This window comes from Acipenser ruthenus, chromosome 36 (assembly GCF_902713425.1).
Source record: "Acipenser ruthenus chromosome 36, fAciRut3.2 maternal haplotype, whole genome shotgun sequence".
NCBI lineage: Eukaryota > Metazoa > Chordata > Actinopteri > Acipenseriformes > Acipenseridae > Acipenser > Acipenser ruthenus.
In genome coordinates this window covers 5,769,700-5,788,318 of record NC_081224.1, presented here as the reverse complement: position 1 = coordinate 5,788,318, position 18,619 = coordinate 5,769,700, and the positions used below count along the sequence as shown (strand labels likewise).

General features: G+C 40.8%; 1 protein-coding gene across 6 annotated transcripts in view; it reads left to right on the top strand.

The window, feature by feature from the left end:
- The window catches only part of LOC117965547 (adhesion G protein-coupled receptor L1-like), a 270,259-nt gene that overhangs the window by 177,451 nt on the left and 74,189 nt on the right, over positions 1-18,619 (top strand). For all 6 annotated transcript variants that reach the window (XM_059007937.1, XM_059007934.1, XM_059007938.1 and 3 more), the window contains 3 exons: positions 13,919-13,957; positions 14,639-14,819; positions 17,026-17,148. In XM_059007937.1, coding sequence (XP_058863920.1) covers positions 13,919-13,957; positions 14,639-14,819; positions 17,026-17,148 — 343 coding nt within the window. The remainder of the gene's footprint in view (positions 1-13,918; positions 13,958-14,638; positions 14,820-17,025; positions 17,149-18,619) is intronic.

Here is an 18,619-nt window from a genome sequence, read left to right as displayed (position 1 = left end):
CTGTAAATGTTGGCTTTTTTCATTCATGCACAGTTTGGGAATAAAAAAGGCTCAATGCAGTTCTCTCCCTTTATAAGCCATCCCTTTACATGCAGAACCAGAGGGTTGTGGCTTCCACTTGCACTTCCAAGTAGTACAGTTTCATAACTATGGAGCCCAACTAAAGGGAAAGCACCAGGGATTCATTTGTAAACAAAAAGGTCCGAGATCCTTTAATTAAGGCAGAGAGGTAGTATTGTTGTTTCTAGATGTACTGAGCTTGATTTACAGCAGCTCCCACATATACTTCAAGTTCTTATCTTCTTGTGGATCAGGCTGTTCATTTATTAATAAATAATTAAACATAAATGGGATGTTTGATGTTTTTATGAATAAATCAATAGCTTAAGTAATCACACAGACAAACAGATGAAGTGAAAATTAAATGATTAACACAGCAGTTATTACTTTCCATTCTGCTATTAGGCCTGCCTTTAGTTGATATATAGATGTGTTTGAAATGCGCTATCTAGCCTCAGGTGACTCATGTCATTTTGAAATATGTATTTAGAGACTAAAATTAAATGCATTTTAATTCATCTAAATGTATAAATCCTTCACCTTTTTCCATACAGTAAATGCGTCATACAAGTGCAGTATTAGTCGTAAGCCGTAGTCTTTATTAGCAGTGAAATATTGCCACACCTACGCAAATGGCAATAATGCAAAAAAAAAAATAAGGTGCATATATTTGGATAATTAATTACGTGTGTATGTATATATGTATATATATATATATATTAGGGGTGCACCAATAATCGATAGCCTATCGGCATGGTACCAATATAAGGGAAAAAAATACAATCAGCTATCGTCAGTTTTTGTTATTTTAGCCGATAATGTACACCGATATTCTTGCTTGAATTTCTTCCAGCACAGAATTTAATGTTTGGTCAGACGCGCTTACTAATGACACAAGAACACTGAGACACTCATTTTCCCAGTGCTGTGAAACATGTGACCAAAATGCAGTAAATAAATCTCAAAATAGGGTGTTTTTATTTTTTTTTTAAATATTTAAAGACAACAATAGTATAGCGAGTTGTGTGCAGAACACACTTGATGCTACATTAAATACTTCTGCAGGTTAGCACTCGCACCGTGGTCTTCTGCAGGTTAGCACTCGCACCGTGGTCTTCTGCAGGTTAGCACTCGCACCGTGGTCTTCTGCAGGTTAGCACTCGCACCGTGGTCTTCTGCAGGTTTGCACTCGCACCGTGGTCTTCTGCAGGTTTGCACTCGCGCCGTGGTCTTCTGCAGGTTTGCACTCGCACCGTGGTCTTCTGCAGGTTTGCACTCGCGCCGTGGTCTTCTGCAGGTTTGCACTCGCACCGTGGTCTTCTGCAGGTTTGCACTCGCACCGTGGTCTTCTGCAGGTTTGCACTCGCACCGTGGTCTTCTGCAGGTTAGCACTTGCACCGTGGTCTTCTGCAGGTTAGCACTCGCGCCGTGGTCTTCTGCAGGTTAGCACTCGCACCGTGGTCTTCTGCAGGTTTGCACTCACACCGTGGTCTTCTGCAGGTTAGCACTCGCACCGTGGTCTTCTGCAGGTTTGCACTCGCACCGTGGTCTTCTGCAGGTTAGCACTCACGCCGTGGTCTTCTGCAGGTTTGCACTCGCACCGTGGTCTTCTGCAGGTTTGCACTCACACCGTGGTCTTCTGCAGGTTTGCACTCGCACCGTGGTCTTCTGCAGGTTAGCACTCGCACCGTGGTCTTCTGCAGGTTAGCACTCACGCCGTGGTCTTCTGCAGGTTAGCACTCGCACCGTGGTCTTCTGCAGGTTTGCACTCACACCGTGGTCTTCTGCAGGTTTGCACTTGCACCGTGGTCTTCTGCAGGTTAGCACTCGCACCGTGGTCTTCTGCAGGTTTGCACTCGCACCGTGGTCTTCTGCAGGTTAGCACTCGCACCGCGGTCTTCTGCAGGTTAGCACTCGCACCGTGGTCTTCTGCAGGTTAGCACTCGCACCGTGGTCTTCTGCAGGTTAGCACTCACACCGTGGTCTTCTGCAGGTTAGCACTCACGCCGTGGTCTTCTGCAGGTTTGCACTCACACCGTGGTCTTCTGCAGGTTTGCACTCGCACCGTGGTCTTCTGCAGGTTAGCACTCGCACCGTGGTCTTCTGCAGGTTAGCACTCACGCCGTGGTCTTCTGCAGGTTTGCACTCGCACCGTGGTCTTCTGCAGGTTTGCACTCGCACCGTGGTCTTCTGCAGGTTAGCACTCGCACCGTGGTCTTCTGCAGGTTAGCACTCGCACCGCGGTCTTCTGCAGGTTAGCACTCGCACCGTGGTCTTCTGCAAGTTAGCACTCGCACCGTGGTCTTCTGCAGGTTAGCACTCGCACCGTGGTCTTCTGCAGGTTAGCACTCACGCCGTGGTCTTCTGCAGGTTTGCACTCGCACCGTGGTCTTCTGCAGGTTTGCACTCACACCGTGGTCTTCTGCAGGTTTGCACTCACGCCGTGGTCTTCTGCAGGTTTGCACTCGCACCGTGGTCTTCTGCAGGTTTGCACTCGCACCGTGGTCTTCTGCAGGTTTGCACTCGCACCGTGGTCTTCTGCAGGTTTGCACTCGCACCGTGGTCTTCTGCAGGTTAGCACTCGCACCGTGGTCTTCTGCAGGTTAGCACTCGCACCGTGGTCTTCTGCAGGTTAGCACTCGCACCGTGGTCTTCTGCAGGTTAGCACTCGCACCGTGGTCTTCTGCAGGTTAGCACTCACGCCGTGGTCTTCTGCAGGTTTGCACTCGCACCATGGTCTTCTGCAGGTTTGCACTCACACCGTGGTCTTCTGCAGGTTAGCACTCGCACCGTGGTCTTCTGCAGGTTAGCACTCACGCCGTGGTCTTCTGCAGGTTTGCACTCGCACCGTGGTCTTCTGCAGGTTTGCACTCGCACCGTGGTCTTCTGCAGGTTAGCACTCGCACCGTGGTCTTCTGCAGGTTAGCACTCGCACCGTGGTCTTCTGCAGGTTAGCACTCGCACCGCGGTCTTCTGCAGGTTAGCACTCGCACCGCGGTCTTCTGCAGGTTAGCACTCGCACCGTGGTCTTCTGCAAGTTAGCACTCGCACCGTGGTCTTCTGCAGGTTAGCACTCGCACCGTGGTCTTCTGCAGGTTAGCACTCACGCCGTGGTCTTCTGCAGGTTAGCACTCGCACCGCGGTCTTCTGCAGGTTTGCACTCACACCGTGGTCTTCTGCAGGTTTGCACTCGCACCGTGGTCTTCTGCAGGTTAGCACTCGCACCGTGGTCTTCTGCAGGTTAGCACTCACGCCGTGGTCTTCTGCAGGTTTGCACTCGCACCGTGGTCTTCTGCAGGTTTGCACTCGCACCGTGGTCTTCTGCAGGTTTGCACTCGCACCGTGGTCTTCTGCAGGTTAGCACTCGCACCGTGGTCTTCTGCAGGTTAGCACTCGCACCGCGGTCTTCTGCAGGTTAGCACTCGCACCGTGGTCTTCTGCAGGTTAGCACTCGCACCGTGGTCTTCTGCAGGTTAGCACTCGCACCGTGGTCTTCTGCAGGTTTGCACTCGCACCGTGGTCTTCTGCAGGTTAGCACTCGCACCGTGGTCTTCTGCAGGTTTGCACTCGCACCGTGGTCTTCTGCAGGTTTGCACTCGCACCGTGGTCTTCTGCAGGTTAGCACTCGCACCGTGGTCTTCTGCAGGTTAGCACTCGCACCGTGGTCTTCTGCAGGTTTGCACTCGCACCGTGGTCTTCTGCAGGTTAGCACTCGCACCGTGGTCTTCTGCAGGTTTGTACTCGCACCGTGGTCTTCTGCAGGTTTGCACTCACACCGTGGTCTTCTGCAGGTTTGCACTCACAGCTCACCTTCCTACCACCTTCCAGCAATACCCAGCGGCAAAAATGCTTGTTGTAACAAGAAACACACAGCGAACAGAGAGTCTTCTTCCAAACAGTTGCTTATGCTTCTTTGTTATCAGCCTCCAGGCTAACTCTCTCTTGCAGCAAGTGCCTCACGCTCCTTTGTTTACTTTTTGTTACCAGCCTCTAGAGCCATATCGCTGATTTATATCTCCCTGGATTCCCACGGTTTCTGTCATGTGATATTTGGCTTTCTGGGATATGTATTATTTTCCTTGTGCCTATACAGACAAAATGTACTATTATATACACAGACATTTAAATAAAAACACCACCATTTTCAGGAATAAACCATTAAAATCCCCCTATTTTAATACATTTATTCCTGAATCTCTACACTGTCTGTCACTAGATATATATACACATATATACAGTATATATATATATATATATATATGTGTGTGTGTGTGTGTGTGTGTCTGTGTGTATACAAGGCCGTAGCCAGCTATGAATCATACTAATAATTGTTTATTTAGGCCCTTTTACATGTTGCTTTGCCGCAAAATAAAATGCATTTAATTTCCTGTTGTGTGCATGTAGCATTCAGAAATAAACTCAGAAAAACAGAAACCCTAAATATCCATTCTGGTGTATTTAGAAGCATTTAACGTAAGTGGGATATTTCAAAGTTTATTTCAGACAGAGTACGTCATTGAATACTCTGCTAGTTGAGTTGAGGGTAGTGTCGAATTCATTGGGCTGTGGTTTGCAAGGAGCCTCGCAGCTGGCCAGTCACATTAATAGAAGTCAAATGCATATTCATGAGTATAAGTCAGAACACAGCCAAATGCCTATCAAATCAACTGGTCAGCCGAAAAAGCTCAAGCTGCAACCCTCATTGGTTATGATGTGCTTACAACTCACACAGCTAAACTCTCTGGGTCAATTGCAGCATACCAGTGCTTTAGTCCACATCAAGTGAATACAGCTACCGCTGGTTCAGTTTTGCGCACGGTGTAGCAGTAGAACTGATTAATCGGATTTGGATACATTTTTTTTTAATTAATCAGCAAGGTACGAACTTGGTTCCTATTGCATCACAAATATGTCAAAATACCGAGAATCAAAACCACTGATCCAACAATGGCCTGCTAAGGATACACATATATTGGACAGGAGTTAATTGTGCAAACACGTAGGGCCTCATTCTCTAAACGACAGTAAATGGCCAGAATTACCGCGTGGCAGGGGGAAAAAATGAACCAACAGTAGCTCTATTCACAAAGCTAATTATATGCACAAATAAAGCAAGCTAAATGATTCATTTGCTAGTTGTCACAACGCGCTGAATTGTGCATGAGGTTTACACACACTATTATTATATATATATATATATATATATAGGCCAAGAGAGAGATAGAAATCAATATTGCTAAGGGGGCTAAAACCAATTCCAAAATGTTTTTCCAATATTATAACAGCAAGAGAACATTCAAAGAGGAGGTTAAATGTCTAAGAGACACAAATGGCAAAATCATAGATGAAGAAAAAAAAATAGCAAATATATTAAATGATTACTTTTCACAGGTTTTTACAAAGGAGGACACGGACAACATGCCCCACATGTCGACCTGTTCCTATCCAGTTTTAAATAACTTTAACATAACAGAGGCAGAAGTGTTAAAGGGACTAGGAGCTCTTAAAATAAACAAATCCCCTGGGCCGGATGAGATCCTCCCAATAGTACTCAAAGAAATGAAAGAAGTTATTTACAAACCGCTAACCAAGATCATGCAACAGTCTCTTGACACAGGGGTTGTACCAACAGACTGGAAAATAGCAAATGTAATACCAATCCACAAAAAGGGAGACAAAACCGAACCAGGTAACTACAGACCAATAAGCCTGACTTCTATTATATGTAAACTTATGGAAACTATAATAAGATCCAAAATGGAAAATTACTTATATGGTAACAATATCCTGGGAGACAGCCAGCATGGTTTTAGGAAAGGGAGATCATGTCTAACTAACCTACTTGACTTTTTTGAGGATGCAACATTGAAAATGGATAACTGCAAAGCATACGACATGGTTTATTTAGATTTCCAGAAAGCTTTTGACAAAGTCCCGCATAAAAGATTAATTCTCAAACTGAACGCAGTAGGGATTCAAGGAAATGCATGCACATGGATTAGGGAGTGGTTAACAGGTAGAAAACAGAAAGTACTGATTAGAGGAGAAACCTCGAAATGGAGTGAGGTAACCAGTGGTGTACCACAGGGATCAGTATTAGGTCCTCTGCTATTCCTAATCTACATTAATGATTTAGACTCTGATATAGTAAGCAAACTCGTTAAATTTGCAGACGACACAAAAATAGGAGGAGTGGCAGACACTGTTGAAGCAGCAAAGGTCATTCAAAATGATCTAGACAGCATTCAAAATTGGGCAGACACATGGCAAATGAAATTTAATAGAGAAAAGTGTAAAGTATTGCATGCAGGCAATAAAAATGTGCATTATAAATATCATATGGGAGATACTGAAATTGAAGAAGGGAACTATGATAAAGACCTAGGAGTTTATGTTGACTCAGAAATGTCTTCATCTAGACAATGTGGGGAAGCTATAAAAAAGGCTAACAAGATGCTTGGATATATTGTGAGAAGTGTTGAATTTAAATCAAGGGAAGTAATGTTAAAACTCTACAATGCATTAGTAAGACCTCACCTAGAATATTGTGTTCAGTTCTGGTCACCTCGTTACAAAAAGGATATTGCTGCTCTAGAAAGAGTGCAAAGAAGAGCAACCAGAATTATCCCAGGTTTAAAAGGCATGTCGTATGCAGACAGGCTAAAAGAATTGAATCTATTCAGTCTTGAACAAAGAAGACTACGCGGCGATCTGATTCAAACATTCAAAATCCTAAAAGGTATAGACAATGTCAACCCGGGGGACTTCTTTGACTTGAAAAAAGAAAAAAGGACCAGGGGTCATAAATGGAGATTAGATAAAGGGGCATTCAGAACAGAAAATAGGAGGCACTTTTTTACACAGAGAATTGTGAGGGTCTGGAACCAACTCCCCAGTAATGTTGTTGAAGCTGACACCCTGGGATCCTTCAAGAAGCTGCTTGATGAGATTCTGGGATCAATAAGCTACTAACAACCAAACGAGCAAGATGGGCTGAATGGCCTCTTCTCGTTTGTAAACTTTCTTATGTTCTTATGTTCTTATGTTCTTATATATATATATATATATATATATATATATAAAGGCGCTCAAAAGCAAAGGTAAGTACGGTGTTCTGTGTTTGTACCAAGAGGACAGAGTGAGGAATCAAAAGTTTACAGACAGTTTTTTGGTGCTGAATCAGCGAGAACATTAACTTCAATTAAACATTACGGACAAAAGGAGGGCGGGGGTCTTGTCATCCTGCGAGACAGTCAAAGTGGAGAAAGTAATTGTTAATGGAACATTTATGTTTAACTCAGCAAATCAAATAAATATATGTTCGTTCAACTTGATCTCCCTCTGATTTATTTTGTAATATTAATCAAAAGTCAGTAAAAGTTCACTATTTACATTTCAAAAGGTGTTTGGCGAAATGTTACTTTTCTAACATTAGATGCCTTTTGATTGCTGTTATTTATGACTGCACCTCAACTCACACTCTGTGTAAATTCATTTATTTGATATTTACATATTTTAAAGCTATTTTACACATAGCCTACATAAATATCACAAGTACATGGTGACTATATTAACATAGCCAAAAATATTGCATATACACCTGCCTCATAATCTTCATATATCCCGGACTGTCTGAGGATGTACGAGTACATTGTAACATTGGAACTCGTCACCTATTGAAACAAACAAAATGAAACAAACTTTTGCTGGTCTGTGTTGTGGGGCCATGTTCAGGGCCCTCCTCCGTTCCCGGGTGGCGTTGGAGCACGCCGACGCGGAGTCCACTGGCGACATGACGGCTTTTGTCGACCAGTGGGCTCTGGGTGGCGTGCTCTGCGCCACCCCCCCCTTTGTTTTGAATATTTAATTTAAAACTGGCTTAGTCAACGGCCGGTTTTTGTTGGCAACCCCTTTTTGATTAGGGGGTGCCAAACTGAATCTTTTCACCGGCTGCCTTCATGCAGCTGGTGCGTCGGCTGCCAATAGGCAGCCGGCGCAGTTTTTTATCGGCCCTTAAATAGGCTGGTCTGTGTTGGCTGCAAAAAAAAGACAAGGTTAATAACAACCTTGAATGACATTTTTTCAAGTTTTTGTAAGCCTTTAAAACGTATGCTGACACATTAATTACAATGACTGTGTAATTCCCATTGACGATTTTGCTGCTTTTAATCCCAAAATATTAAACACGGGAGAAACATTAATAGCAAGCCTGAAGTGGCAAAACCCGGAGCTTTTGTGTTTTTCTGTATAAAAACAGAAATTATTTTTTATGAAGTTTTAAAACCACAGATACCAGATTTTCCACAAGTGTCTTAATGATATCCTGACCTACTACTGTTGTGTGGTTAGAGTCAAGGTGCAGTGTATGTACTAAGTAAGCAATAAGTTCCTCTGAATTAGCAGTTGTAAAGCTCTGTGGGATGAAAATAATGTACAAAACACAGTTGCCTTGATCATCAGTGTCCTCGTTGTATACAACACAAACAGACTCAGAATCGTTCATTTTGCCATTTAAATATTCTTTGTGTGCTGCATACACTTTAGGGAGATACTGTCGTCTGAGTGTGTCACTGTTAGGCACAGCTCCACAATTCGGTATTTTTTTCATTAAAACACTTGGTAATATTTCATTGACCCGCCGTTATATCGGCATGTTTGCTGCACAAAGGCTTCTTCTAATTCAAATATGTTGACATTATGTTCCCCACCTTCTGTGCTCTTTTTAAACAATCATGTGATTGTGACCTGCTTGTTCGGTAATTGTTTAGCCTGATCTTCAAGTTTGATTTTCTTGTTTTTGTGTACTGCGCTGTCAAGTTACTTGTCAATAGTACATTTTCTTAGATGATCCAAAGATACATTACAGTTGAGCAAAACAGAATCCCACCATTTGCATGCAACATCCCCTTTTCTTAGCTCTGAACGTGATCTTCTGTTGAAATTTAATATAGCTTTTTTTGATTTGTCAGCTGTCTGCATTTTTAATGTTAATCACACACTGCAAGCTAATAAATCAACACTATCTAAACAACCATTTTAAACTTACCACCTCTGACTCGCATGTTACATCATTGTACAGTATGAGGAGCACCAATCATGAAGCCGGTGTTTGTTTGACCCCGTTGCCGTAGTAACCAATGGCATGTCATTGACGCAGGACCGTGTACAGCTACTGTAGCGCTGCTTCTACTTGATAAAAGTATGACATGAACAGGGGAGGTGAAGAGTAATGTAAACTAAAATGCATATGTGGCAAAGTGGTTTGCAGTGCGCAGGTGTAGAAGTGATGCAGTGCTCAGGAATGATTTGAAACAACACAGTTCACAGTTAAACAGCTCTTTATTGGCTGATAAATAATAATAATAATAACTGGCTCTACACACCAAAGTGTATTGCTCAGTTAAACCACGGGGTTCAGTCCTGAAATAATAAGACCCCAAACAAGACACACACAAATACAGACACGATCACTTAATCCAGTAGTGAGTGCTCTTTGTGCAGGTGGTGCAAGACAAGTTTACAGTGAACAATGGTGCAGTGCAGACTGGGTTTAATACTGGCTTTGTAGCAGCAGCTCCTGGATAGTTTAGCAATCTAATAATGACAAACAAATATTAGTTAATACGACAAAACAAAATAACACCAAACACTCACGGTTCTTTTTCGCTTCACTCCTTTACAGGTCCTTTCGTAACCATAGCAAAGGAACAGATTGCATCGTCACATCCCCATGAAATACCCTTAGTCACGCCCCCTCCGATAGCTAGTTCAATCACGGCTCCTCCAATCCATGACTGACACATCACTTACCATACTAGGGCAATGACTTCTGGTATTGTGACTCCTCCCCCTTCTGGATAGCCAGCTTCCAACTGACCCTGGAATGAACTGCCGAACCATCCAGTCCGGGGCACACTGTTCCTGTTATACCGCACCCTCAGATGGTTGATTAGGATTCATTCGCTCTCTGTCACAGCATATTTTTCATGGTAGGCAGTCAAATACACGATTTCTGTGAAATTTGTGATATTGTGAATTTTCCGGGGCCCTACATATAAGGCTAGTATGATTTGTGCTCAATCTGTATCTAGTTATTACCCCCTCCTCACACAGCCCTAGTAACGTTTGCCTGGTCCGAAATACTCTCCCTGACTCTTCTTCTTGCTCTCCTATGCAGCTCGTCTGCTGGTTCTGTGACACCGCCTGGTTTCAATAAGCGGCACTTTTAACACACGCTGAGGCACCTAGTAAAGTTAGCGCCCTTAAATGAATATGGTTTGCATATCAAATACCTCCCTTGTGGTATTTTGTGATGTAATCTGCATTCCACACATTAACATTATTCATTATATTTCAAATTTATCGAACGCGGTACTTTTTCCACATGCTAGGTTACCTGCCACTGGTTAGTGAATACAGCAGGTGTACATAGCACGCAGTAAAGGGGCTTACCACTGTTTAATGAATGAGGCCCTTAGTATTTGTGATTGGTAGATGTGGGGGTGGGGGTTGGGGTATATATGCCACATGTACCAAAATATAATCACTTTTTGAATATGGCTAATTGCTGTAGATTTGTAACTTTACAAAAATGAAAACTAAAAACTTGCAAGAAAAAGTAATGTCCATCTTGAAGAGCTTTTGTGGCAAATTAATTCATTCTTTTCAGATCTAACTTTTTGTATAGCATTTCCAATATTTATTTTACAGGTTTATATATAAAAGCCATAAAAAATGGATTGCTTACATATGTTTATATAATATGCCTAATAAATCAATGTGGGTTGTAACATTCTTAGACCGGTAGTCTTTATTATTATTATTATTATTATTATTATTATTATTATTATTATTATTATTATTATTATTATTATTATTATTATTATTTTTTATTTATTTATTTATTTTTTTTATGGTAAATTCTCAGTCTTGGTGTAACAATAATATACAACACAGTTAACTGTACAATAAAATACATTTCAATCAGGAAAACATATATAATAATTGAATGCTGGGACTAATATTTTTTTACATGCTTTCCAAGTCAGAAATGATACAGTTAACAGAAATTAGAAATACGTATCACTGTCTGTTTTGCCTTGTGCCGATTTACCACCTTGCCAGAAGTTGGCAACTAAATTAGTTGGCATTTCTAAATTAGCAATATGAAAAACAGCACTGTGTGGGATTTCTGTATATGTAAAATCAGAAGATCAGCACAGCCACCCTGAACCCAATTTACTTCTAGCTGTCAAAAGAAAACAAGACCAGATTAAACAGCACACACATTAGCTTTCAAATAATGATCTCTACACACATGTGTATTTGCAATGGCAAGGATTATTAAAAATATGCATTGTCTACATTTTGTTTTTACCTGAAATGCGCAGAAGATCTATTTTTTGATTAACCGTAACTACTGTAGGCATCTTTTGTTTTGTAATTAATTCACAAGGGTAAAGTCAGGCCTTTGTTACTTCTGGGATATTTTTCAACGGGACAGTGTTACATATAATGACTTTGATAACGTTTGGCAGATTAACATACCAGTATATTCATGTCTGAATCCTGAACAGATATCTGAACATGAAAATACCATGTTTGTTCCAGCAGTATAATAAATGTTACATGGATAGAATCAGTGTTCTATAAGGTACAGTATCTAGTATGTTGTATTCTATGTAATATATATTATACATTTCATTTAATGGTGTGTCTGTCATACACTACATTGTGAACATGATAACTGCCTTGATTTTGTACCAGTCTTCATTAAGCTTTTATTTTATTATTCAATCCTAGCCTCCTGTGTATGTTTCGGGTTGCATTTGACTATAATCACTGTCCTCTTACTGTGCGATTACGATGACCCTCTGTATAAGCCTGCACTAGGTTTTATAAAAGGCAATGGCTGCAGATACTGGAATACATGATTCCAGTTGATCATTTTGGATGACTCCTTATATCAACAGAAATGTTATGTATATTAAAGCACTTCTGTAGTTACATTTAGTTATTGTATATACTTCTTTATTTTGTTCATTCAAATGTTTGAACTGAATAATTCAGAAGGATTTTTTAAAATGTGAAAGGCAGGAAATAGTGGAGCTGCTCGGGAACCTCAGCTCCAGCTCCCCTCCGGCTCCAGCATTCCCAGCCCCAGAGCTCAGCTCATAAAACTGGCAAGCTCTCCTACGGCTCCAGCATTCCCAGCTCCAGAGCTCAGTTCATAAAACTGGCAAGCTCTCCTACGGCTCCAGCATTCCCAGCCGCAGAGCTCAGCTCATAAAACTGGCAAGCTCCCCTCCGGCTCCAGCATTCCCAGCTCCAGAGCTCAGCTCATAAAACTGGCAAGCTCCCCTCCGGCTCCAGCATTCCCAGCTCCAGAGCTCACCTCCTAAAACTGGCAAGCTCCCCTCCGGCTCCAGCATTCCCAGCCCCAGAGCTCAGTTCATAAAACTGGCAAGCTCCCCTCCGGCTCCAGCATTCCCAGCTCCAGAGCTCAGCTCATAAAACTGGCAAGCTCCCCTCCGGCTCCAGCATTCCCAGCTCCAGAGCTCAGCTCATAAAACTGGCAAGCTCCCCTCCGGCTCCAGCATTTCCAGCTCCAGAGCTCAGCTCATAAAACTGGCAAGCTCCCCTCCGGCTCCAGCATTCCCAGCTCCAGAGCTCAGCTCATAAAACTGGCAAGCTCCCCTCCGGCTCCAGCATTCCCAGCTCCAGAGCTCAGCTCATAAAACTGGCAAGCTCCCCTCCAGCTCCAGCATTCCCAGCTCCAGAGCTCAGCTCATAAAACTGGCAAGCTCCCCTCCGGCTCCAGCATTCCCAGTCCCAGAGCTCAGCTCATAAAACTGGCAAGCTCCCGTCCGGCTCCAGCATTCCCAGCTCCAGAGCTCAGCTCATAAAACTGGCAAGCTCCCCTCCGGCTCCAGCATTCCCAGCTCCAGAGCTCAGCTCATAAAACTGGCAAGCTCCCCTCCGGCTCCAGCATTCCCAGCTCCAGAGCTCAGCTCATAAAACTGGCAAGCTCCCCTCCGGCTCCAGCATTCCCAGCTCCAGAGCTCAGCTCATAAAACTGGCAAGCTCCCCTCCGGCTCCAGCATTCCCAGCTCCAGAGCTCAGCTCATAAAACTGGCAAGCTCCCCTCCGGCTCCAGACTCCGGAGCGGAGCATGGCCAACCCTAAACAGAAGCGACGACACTGTTGTTGTTAAGAGCATGTTTTTTTGACGTTTTGCCGCTTGGGGTGTTATGTACATTGTACGTGTTATGTATATAGAGTTCATTTCATTATTTGAAAAATGTTTCATTGTCGCCTGTCAGACAAAAAGGTACCGGATCTGGCATGCAGTGCGATCCGGCACACATTAGCCCATGGGAAGCTCTATATCATCGTCTTCCATTATAGAGGAGCTTGGTATGGGTCTGAAATATCAGTTATCTTAATTATTGTTTAGAATCACTTTGTATATCATTTTCAGCTGCAACACTGATGACTTTTTAAAACTGATATGCACAATGATTAGTAGACTGCTGGATGTTTTTGCAGACCTGTCCACTGCTAAATGTCTTTTAGAATGTGGAACGGGTGATAATTATAATTTGAGGGGTGTCCTGGAAAAACTTGATAACCCACAATTTCATTTTTTGTTAGATAATCTATCCTTGTTTCTTAAACTGAAACGTTTGCGGGTCCACCACACCACCACACTTTTTTTTTCATGACCCCAACAATTGTTTTTAATGGTAATCTTAAGTAAAATAAGGTTAATCTAAAATTGTGGGATATAAATTAAATCATATAATTAATGAATGAACACATTTATTAACACTTTTTTTTTTTTTTTTTTTTTTTTTAGTTCCAGAAGCGGGAACGTACCTGCCGTTCATATATTCAGGTAAGAAGCATATTCTCCTCACTTCAAAAAACACCACAGATACTCAACTAATAATTTAGCTGTGCACAACCCAATGGTACTTTGAATATTCTTTCACTGTATGTACTTAGAACTAATAAAACAGTGCACAATAATTCTTACCTAATACTGTATTTATTGTCACCATGTTGTAAATCTCACATTGTCATATGTGAAAGACAAAAAAGATGCATACATCATTGTAAAGGTGAAGTGAAGAAACTGTATCATTAAAGTTCAGGAGGTTGCGTGAAGGAATGTGGTCAACATTAATAGCACTTCAGCCATAGGAAGAGTGAGCCAGGGAGTAAAGCTTAGGTGAGTTTGAGTTCTTGTAAAGAAATATACATTTAAAAAAAAAACATTCTGGATTTGTTTACACAAAGAATGTACCAGAAACAACTGTAATGCAGCTTGGAAAATGGAGCAAAAGGTGTCTGACATTTGTTTGTATATATTAGCTATGAAAAACAGATGGTTTAGGTAAGATTTGCTGACATGATTTTCTTAGCTGAATGATCTTTACAGCATGTATTCCTAGTACCTGAAATGGATTCTCACCTGCATGAAGTCCAACATGAATGGGTTTCAGGTAATCCTACGTGCTTTACATACTATAGTTTTCCTGTTTGGCTTTGTCTTGACTCTGTGCTCTTGTTTCAGGCTGTGGTTCAGACAATAGATAACCTGCTTCGCCCGGATGCCCTTCAATCCTGGCAGGATATGAACACCACAGAGCAGTCTCACACAGCCACCATGCTACTGGACGTCATGGAAGAGGGTGCTTTCCTATTGGCCGACAACCTGCGGGAGCCCAAGTTCGTGGCCAATGGCATTAACATTGGTAAGAGAGCAGATCTTGTTCATGTCCAGTCAAGGGAGTTTAAAAGTGTGAAAGTGGATACAATTCAGATAATGGAGCTTGTGAGCGAGACTTGTTTCCAAGTACACTTGATGTTATAGCTATTGTATGACAAGTGCTTTAGTTTTTCCTTAAGTGTGGGTTTTTAATAAAGTGCTGCTTTCTTTCTGAGTTTGACTTTAACAAAATCAATCTTTCGGTCAGCACAGTTGTTCTCCTGTCAGTGGACTCTATGACATGTGTTTCTCCATACTGTACTGTGTTGTTTTACAGCAGGATAAGTGTATTTGGAAAGAAAGTGAATAGCAAATTCAACTTATGTAATGTAGAATAAGAAACTGTATTTAACCTTGAGGTACCTTTAAATGTAGGGCATTTCCCTTCAGCATTTGAAGTTAAAAGGGGTATTTTACAGGTCTGCTTTGTTTGTAACAGTAAGGATTGTAGGAGGTGCTTGAGTGATTGTACAGCACTATAGGGATACCATGTGGTGTCTCATTTGTACACAGTTTGACTGTTTTTATTTTTAAATCAGAAAGCACAATTTAGGAGCCAGTAGGGATAAAATATGTAAACTACTTTTGCATACCACTAAACCATGAACTCGCTAACTGTGGTATGGAAAAATGGTCATGGTATCAAAACTGTGGAAATGTAAACCACGATATATTATGAAAACAACTAACCACTGTATGCCTTCAATCGGTAGCCTGAAATGTAAATTGTCTGTTAATGTGTAACTTTCTCACAGAGGAGCTTCAAATTATTATTATTATTATTATTATTATTATTATTATTATTATTATTATTATTATTATTTAATTGTTTTATTTTTATGTTTTACTTTCCCTTCTTAAGATATTTAAATGCAGTAGTTTCTCAATATTGTGTTGTATTGCTTGAATTTGCATTACCTGAGAGAGAGGTCTGGACTCTTGGAAAGCTCCTTGTCGGAACTTCTCTTGAATTTCTCCATGGATACCAGTGGTGTCACCTGACCCAAAATCATGTCACTTATTCCTGTATCCCTAACATGCACAATGCAGTCTGAGCAGTAAATTAGATTGTATAGTGTACTATTATTCGATTAAACCCACAGTAAAAATGACAGAGGCTCCTCAAAGAAGCTTCAGTGAGGGGTCAAACATTACTGGAGATACGATCTGCATCATTAACCGGAAATGGAAAGTGCAACAGAAACTAGAAGTTCTGGCAAGGAGCTGTTCTTTTAAAAATAGTTCAAAGCACTTTCACGGGACATACAAAAACAATCAGTAAAACTCAATATTTGAGTATTTCGAACTACTCAGAACGTTTGCAGATATCAGAAAGGGGTGTGCAAAGAAAAAAGAAAAAAAGCTGCTCTCTTTATGGATTGCTAACCAAGGCTTTTAATCAATTTGTTTACAACATATTAGCATGGACAGTCCTATCAATGGCCCCATTTTCATTGTGATGAAAGGCAGTTGGCTCTTATTTTATAAGCTGGATTGCAGCTAGACCATTGACAGAAATTAAGATTTCACAGGATGCTGAAGAGCCGTTTTTTAATTCAATAGCATTGAAATGTCTGCACATCCCAAAATTAAATTCTAAAAGACAAGCTAAAAATCAAAGAATATACAGTACAAGAATTTTTTTTTTTAATTATTCAGTTTTATCACTGCTGATAATACAGAAAACCAAAAATACGTAAAACAAAAGGAAAATATACAAAAAGATTTGCTAGGAAAGAAAAGGGTTGCTAGGAAAGAAAAGAGATTTCTCAAAGCCGTGGTTAGCACTCTTTCCAAGGGGGGCTGGTAATCATGTCTAGTTCTAATAAAGGCTCAAATAAATGTTCTGGAGTAAAATAACATTTAAAATCAGTGTAATTGTGTTACATGTGATTATAGCTTTTTTTGGTTTTGTTTTACTTTACTAAATTAAAGAGTGGTTTTTCTAGTTTTAATAAGATGAACAAAATGATGTAAAATCTTGCTTAGGACTCCTTGAAATTTAGCCTAGGGGCTTACAATATAAAAACTAATTCAGAGTCCATGGAAAATATGAAATGGGTGGAATTACAGAAACGGTGATTACAGCATAATTTTTTGACCTCTCTAAATTTAGAAGTTATGTCTTCTAATGACACTAGAAAAGAGCCAGTTAGGATGGTGATGTTCTTACTTTTTGTCTTGGCCTGCAGCGTTGGAGGTGTGGGTTATTAACACAGAGACGGATCTGCAACCCTTAACATTCCCTCAGTCCTTTCCCAGTGAAAGCACCATCCAACTGTCTGCCAACACCATCAAGCAGAAAAGCCGCAGCGGTAAGGGACCAAGTCCAACCCTCTCCTCTCCCTAATCCTCACTGCTTCATCGCCAATAAAATGTACGCCATAAGCCTCAAGATCTGCTGGAGGATCTCCACTGCCCAATGCTGTAGTTCTCAGGTGCATGCTGGGAATGACAGGAGACTCGTCAGGTCTCCACCTCCCAATGCTGTAGTTCTCAGATGCATGCTGGGATTTGCGCCGGTTGAGCACCGTGTTGTTGTTTCCATCGACAGTAAAGATCATACTAATTGATGAAAAACCTGTGCATAGACGTTGAAGTTGTTATTATTATTATTATTATTATTAGTCGTAGCAGTCGTCGTAGTAATCATAGTAGTAGTAATACTAGTATTACTGTTGTTATTATTACTGAATATACAGTACATAGCGAGAATAATATATATATATATATATATATATATATATATATATATATATATATATATATATATATATATATATTGCATTTATATCATGTTTTTTATACAAAAGTATCGCAAAGCACTGTACGGTACATAGCAGAAGAAAAGAACAAACCACAATACATTTGTATAGCATGTCACACATACAACTGCCACAATCAGACCATTTCAATAACATTTTAAAATAACAGTATGCACATAATACAAAAGCAGCAATTTTAAAGTTACATTAAAAATCACTAAGATAAGAAAGCCATTTATATGGGCTGCAGTGAGTTACAGGAAAATAATTCCATCTAGGGTTTATGTGACGTCATAAACTACGAGACACGGAAACCCACTGAAGCCCATCTATTATTTTTCATAATACATGGATATTATCTGTGATAAAAAAAGACAATAAACGGGTGTTAAGGTTAAAACTGCAAGTGAATTTAATGAATAATAATAACGTAAATCAAGTCAATATTAAAGAATCTTAAATATAATGTTCTTTTTGATAATTCAGGAGCTGTGAATTAAACTGGGTAGATAATGAACTGCAAAAAATAATGTATTTTTAAGGAAAAGGTGTTTCAATGGGGTATACTTCTTATTTTATTTTTTAGTCAACGACAGAGTCGTAGATTATTTGTCTCGTTCGCTTGGTTGGTACTGCCGTTGGTGGAGGATGATTGTAAATCTTCACAGAGACATATTTCTTAAAAGTGCCTAAAAACCACGAATTGTGGGTGTTGTCCAGTGATTTAAAACAAGACATTTTGTTTGAAAGTGGTCGGGTGCACAGGAGTCAAATATTGGTCAAAGATCATGTATAATCTTCTAGATGAATATGCCATTTTGACGTCACTGCTTCAGTATTATGCCTTTTTTTCGAATGGCTCAGGATGCAAATATAGCCTTCATCCATGTATTACACACACATATATATATACAATAAATACAATAAATAAAAAAGAAGAAAATAGAATCTGAAGCTAATTTTAAATAACCCAATTAGTTTTGCAATTGCGTATCAACTAATGACTCTAATTGACTATCTA